The following is a 6,000-nucleotide window of genomic DNA, read 5'->3' on the forward strand; positions in this document are numbered from 1 at the left end:
CTGGAGGAAGGGGGGAGGGGAGATCCTTGGAGGGCGGAGAGGGGACTCTGGGGAGGGGTCTCCGATCTCTCACTCACCCCGGCGGCGCGTCCCGCCAAGAGGAGCAGCAGCAGCGGCGGCAGCAGCATCCCGCGGGCCCCAGCCCCGGCCCCCGCTCCCGCGCCGGTCCCAGCCCCGGCCCCGCTCCCGCTCGCGCTCCCGGCCCCGGCCCCGGCCCCGGCCCCTGCTCGGTGCGGCGGCCCCGGCTTCATGGCTGCAGACTAGGGGCCCGGCGGGGCGGGGCGGGGGCTGGGGGCTGGGGGCCGGGGGCGGGTCCGGCGCCTTTGTTCCCGAGGCGCCTCCGGGGGCGGCCCGGGGCGGAGCGCGCGGGGAGAGCCCGGGCAGGAAGGGCGGGCCGGCTCGGCGCCCGCAGGGGCTGTGGGGGGCTTAAGCGCCCGCGATCGGGGCCGCAGCGGGCTCGGCTCGGGCTCCCAGCTCCGGGGGCTCGGGCTCCCGGCTGCGGCTCCGCTGCGCTCCGGCTCGGGCTCGGGCTCGGGCTCAGGCTCTGTTGCGCTCCGGCTTCGCCTCTGGATCGGGCTTCGCTGCGCTCCGGCTCGGGATCGCGCTCCGCGCCGCTCGCTCAACCCCAGACCCAGCTCCAGCCTCAGCCGCCGCCCCGCAGGAAGCGTGCGCCGCCGCCGCCGCCGGCCCGGGGCCGCCCCCACCGCCGGGGAGGAGTCGAGTTGGCGGGCGGGAGAGCCGGGGGGAGCGCGGGGAGCGCGGGAACGCCAAGGAGGGGGATGGATGAGGGAGCGCGGCCCCCTGCCGAGAGCTGCGGGCAGCGCCGCCCTCCCCAACCCCGCACCGCGCAGTCCGCCCTGCGCCCTAGAGCCCGGAGCTAGCGGGCGTCCCCTCCTCTGGCAATGCTGGACGACAGCCCGCTAGATTTAGGGCTGGAGCCTGTCACTCAATCTACCAGCTCCAGCCCTTGCCAGGCCCTGGGGGGTACAAAGACACGTCACGCAGTCCTCTGCCCCGAAGGAGCATACGTTTATATAGCTGGGACCTGGAAACCACCTTAGAGATCACCTGGCGCAGCCCGAGCACTTTATAGAAGTCACGGGCCCAGGATTTGTCCAAGGTCAGAACAGGGTATTCGAACCCACGTCCTGTGATTTCAAATATGTAACCAACTGGTGTCTTGTCTCTAGGAATGTGAGAAACGTCCACTTCTCTGGTAATGCCAGTGTCCATTTCTTTCCGGAATTTTGATGCCCAAGTCTTTGGGAATCCTGGTATCTCATTCTTGGAAATACTGTGGTTGGCTTCCCCGGGAATTCTGGTGCCCAAATGTCTCGAGATTGGTGGTACCTCATCTCTAGAACAGCTGGAGTCCACTTCTCAGGAAGGATGGAGAATTCTGGTACCCAAGTTATCCGAAAGGCCGGTGTCTTGGGGAATTGCAGCACTGATAGCCCCGGAGGCCAAGGATCACATAAATTGGGAGAACTGGGAGGGGCCTCAAAAGGCTCTATAGCCCACCCTGTACTTGGTACCTACTGTATCCTCTCTACCTCATGCTAGAGAAACTGTCATCAGGCCTCTGCTCCAAGACCCCCAAACAGGAAGAGCCTGCCGCCTCTTGAGGCTGGACATCTCATTTTTCTAATTGTTAAGACATTTTCCTGATATTATCAAGCCCAGATTTTCTTTCTGCCACTTCCAGTCAGTCCTCCAGGTTCTAGCCTTTTCCCCTGTGACAGATAAGCCTTTCAAATACTTGGAGAGCCATCATGTCCTGGGGGAGGTTGGGAAGATTTCAGTTCAAGTCCTTCTCCTCTCTTTGAAGTTCAGCCAACCCCTCCTACTTTTTCCCCTCCCCTCAATTCGACTCCTGACCTCCACGATTCCAGAGCTCTGAAGATCACCTTCATGATTCCTTCTCCAGCAGCATCAGTTCAAATCCTCCTACTTCTCTATCAACTCCCTTGGAAGCTGGTATCTCCACCCGGAAATTCTTACGTCTGAGAGTGTAAACTCCGTGAAGGCAAGGACTGTCTTTTGCCTCTTTTTGTGTCCCCCTCACTTAGCACAGTCCTATACACAGTAGGGGCTTAATATATATCTATCGAATGAGTGGAATTGAATTATTTCAATTATATTCATGGGCTTAAGAGCACCAACAAACTTGGCAATGCTTTGAGATCCCTGGGAGAAGGGGTCCTTTTGAAGAAATCTCTCCAGGCCCTGCTCACTGGTCCTAGTTTAGAATATCTTTGGAGGAAAAGGCTACACACACACACACCACTTGTATAAGTGGAAGGTATAATAGAGGTAGTCAGTAGAAGATTTAGCAACCAGCCTCTGGACCAAATCAGCAACTTACCTGGAATGACCTCAACTCAGAGCCTGGGAGCTTCATCATGAATCCCAAGAGAAACATCCAACAACAACAGGAGAGAAAGACAGGCACATGGCATCCAAACCTCACATAGATACTGGTAGAATTTTATCCATAGGACCAACAGGAGAAGGGAAAACTTAGGGTCCACATATCTTCACCTCCTTACGTCTGAAAGGCTATCAAGGCACCAGGAGCAGGCTGATTCACAGTCCTAGGGCTGGAAGGGACCCAGAGGCCATTCATTCCAATCTCTCATTTTACAGATAAGGAAAGGGAGGAGCAGTGACCTGGATTAATAAGCATCAGAGGCAAGATTTGAACCTAGAACTAGAGTTACTTCTCTATCCATCATACCACATTCCACCACTACCCAAGAAGGTGGTGTTGCCTAACCTTAATCACTGAATGGACTTTGCCTCAGTCAAACTGAGACCTGCTAAGGACCCTGGCTTTAAAAGGCTAAGGTCTTCCACTGCATCTGGGGCCATCTCCAGTCATTCTGATGTGTATCTGGCCACTGAACCCAGATGGCTCCAGAAGAGAAAGCGAGGCTGGTGACTTTGCACAGCCCTCCTCACTTAAATCCAATTGACTTGAATGTCATGGCATCACATTCCTGATGTCATGGTCCTCTTCAAGAACAAAGGACAAATAGCAACAAGTAGGAGCAGGGCTGACCTTGCTCACAGCTCTGAATTTATTCATCCGATGAACACTTATTAACCACATGCAAAGCTCTGGCGTTAGATGCCAGGGGAACCATACCTATGATCTGGTGCCTGCCCTCATAAAGGTTATAGTTGAGTAAAGACACAAACCCAGAGATTGCTAAAATGCAATATCACAGGATAAGCACATTGGAGCCAAGCAAAACAAAACCATGTGTGAGGTCCAAGGAGGAAGGTCATCTCAAGTCTCATGTACACTTTCCTTCCTCTGGGACTTAGCCTAAGATTACATTCCAGGGAGGCAGATTTCCGCCCTCTGAGAGATTTACCAGGAAGTCTTCTTCCTTTCCATCAGAAGAGTCCCAGAAACAAATGTGGTTGCTTCTGAGGGTAGTGAGCTCCCCAGAAAACAAAGGTGGGTAACTGGCTACCTATCATGAAAAGTGGGGTGGGGGAGAGGACAAAAGGTCAAGGCCCCTGTATTTAAATGCAGTTCTGTTGCATAGGGTAGAAGGCTGGACTGGATGACCTCCAATGTCCCTTCTAGCGCTGAGATACGGCTTTCTACCTCTGAGATCCAGAGAGTCAAACACCAGTCCCTCACTCCCACTGCTCCAGCTGCTAGTCCAGAGGTCAGTTTATGGAACTGGACTGGAAGAGGAGAGAGCACCACCTGCTGGTAACCTAAATCCCTGCCCTGGCTGTAGCCAGAGAGTTCAAAGTCAAAGAAGTTTGTTGTGGAGTCATTTCAGTCATATCCTACTCTCTGTGACTCCATTTGGGGTTTTCTTGGCAAAGATACTGGAGTGGCTTGCCATTCCCTTCTCCAGCTTATTTTACAGATGAGGAAACTGAAGCTAACATGGTTAAATTACTTTCCCAGGGTCACACAGCTAACAAGTGTCTGAAGCTAGATTTGAACTCATCAAGATGTGTCTTCCTGATTCCAAGCCCAGTGCTCTATCCTGTGCCACCTGGCTGCCCCTCAAAGACATTTAGAATAGATTTGAGCTGGAAAGGATTTCAAGGGCCATCTAGCCCAATCTCCTCCTTTAATAGTGGAGGAATGAGTCCAAGTGAGTTTTAGTGACTTGCCCAAGGCTACACATGTAGCAATTGACAAAGCCAAGATTTGAGTCTAGGGCATAACCTCCAGGTATAAGGAGGATGATAATCTCCCCACCCTCTGCCCTGGCCTCACATGAAGTATTCTGTCCTATTCTGGCCACATGATGTAGGAAGGATGTTAATGAGATGAATATCACCCAAAGGAGAGTAATCAGAATGGTGAATGGCCTTGGCTTCATGACATCTAAGGAGAGGGGGAAGAAATTGGGAATGTTTAACAAAGAAAAGAGTCAGTATTTGAAAGGCTGTCACACAAAGCAACCTGAGGCTTGTTTTGTTTGGTAGAAGGGGGAGCAATTAGTGGAAGTGACAAAAAGGCAGATTGAGGCTCCTCTGTCAAGAAAAACCTTCCCAACACTGACAGTTGCCCAGACATGGAATGGCTCACCTTTAGATGTGTCACAGGCTCCCTATTCCTGGAGGTCTTCAAACAGACCGCTTCAAGCATGACCACTTGTCACATATGTGACAGTGGGTTGACTTTTGTGATTGGATTGGACCACATGGCCACCAAGGTCCTCCCATCTCTCCAATTCTGTGATTCTGTTCTCTGACTCCAAATCCAGCATGCCCCCTTTTCTCCCCTGGCACGGCCGCCACCCTGGTACAGCCCCTCATCACCTCACACCCAGACTGTTACAATAGCCTGCTACTGGGCCTCCAGTGCATCCTCCACGCAGCTGTCAAAGGGATCTTCCTGAAACACAGGCCTAACTATGTCACCTTCCCACTCAGTAAACTCCAGTAGCTCCCTGTCATCTCCAGGATCTAAAATAAACTCCTGTTTGGCATTCAGAGCCCTGCATAATTTGCCCCTCATACCTCTGCAGTCAGCTTTCTCCCCTCCACATCCCCCACAATCCAGCTATTCTGGCCTCTTTGCTGTTCCTCATACAAAACACTCTCTCCCTGGACTCTGTGCATTTTCTCTGGCCATCCCCATGCCTGAAATGTTCTCCCTCCTCATCTCCATCTCCTGGCTACCCTGGCTTCTTTCAAGTCCCAGCTAAAATTCCACCTTCTCCATCCACCTTAATTCTAGTCTCTGTCCATTATCACCCATGTATCTTGTCTATAGCTTGTTTGTACTACATGGTGCTTTACATGTTGTCTCCCTCATTGGACTATAAGGTCCTTGAGGGCAGGGACTATCTCTTGCCTTCCTTTGTATGCTCGGAGCTTAACACAGTGCCAGGCACATAGTAGGAGCTTAATGTTTGTTGACTGACTGGATGCACTATACTTTCACTGGACTCCCTTCTATTCCCCATCCCCAACATTCTTCCTTCCAGAACCTCCCTTCCCCACCCCACTGCCCACTTCCTCAGTACCTAGATTTCTGTGTCTCCTAAGAAACTGAGGCTCTGCCCTCACCACCTCCACCCAGATATCACTGGGAATGAATGAGAGGAAGCCAGATCTCCTTAGCACTCCCTTCCTCAGTCTCTCAATAACTCCACCCAAGCCTCCCTTCCCACCCAGCCCTGTACCTTTGTTCCTCTTGAAGCATCTCCATTTCCTGAAATCTCACCATCCCTCCCCAGCTTCTCCTATGTCAACAGACCCACCAGGCTTCCTCACCCTCTCTACCCTTCAAGGTCTCTCTCCTCCTTCTCTACCCCTCCAACTTCCCCGGCCTTACCATTGCCTCCAATCTAGCCATATTCCCTGGATTCCCAGGCCTTCCCACATTCCCAGACTTCTCCAGTGTCCCTCCAAGACTTTCCCACATTTCAGGCCTCCTCCTGGAGCATCCTAGCACAGTGGGAAAAGTGCTGGCTCTGAAGTCAGAGAGCCTGAATTCAAATCCTACCTCCTATG

General features: G+C 53.0%; 1 protein-coding gene across 1 annotated transcript in view; it reads right to left on the reverse strand.

Annotated features, from left to right (window-relative positions):
- The window catches only part of SDC3 (syndecan 3), a 74,501-nt gene extending 74,343 nt beyond the window's left edge, over positions 1-158 (reverse strand). Inside the window, exon 1 of the mRNA XM_036744584.1 lies at positions 78-158. Coding sequence (XP_036600479.1) covers positions 78-128 — 51 coding nt within the window. The 5' untranslated portion in view covers positions 129-158. The remainder of the gene's footprint in view (positions 1-77) is intronic.
- Between the last annotated feature and the right edge of the window lie 5,842 nt (positions 159-6,000).

This window comes from Trichosurus vulpecula, chromosome 2, assembly GCF_011100635.1.
Source record: "Trichosurus vulpecula isolate mTriVul1 chromosome 2, mTriVul1.pri, whole genome shotgun sequence".
Classification (NCBI taxonomy): domain Eukaryota; kingdom Metazoa; phylum Chordata; class Mammalia; order Diprotodontia; family Phalangeridae; genus Trichosurus; species Trichosurus vulpecula.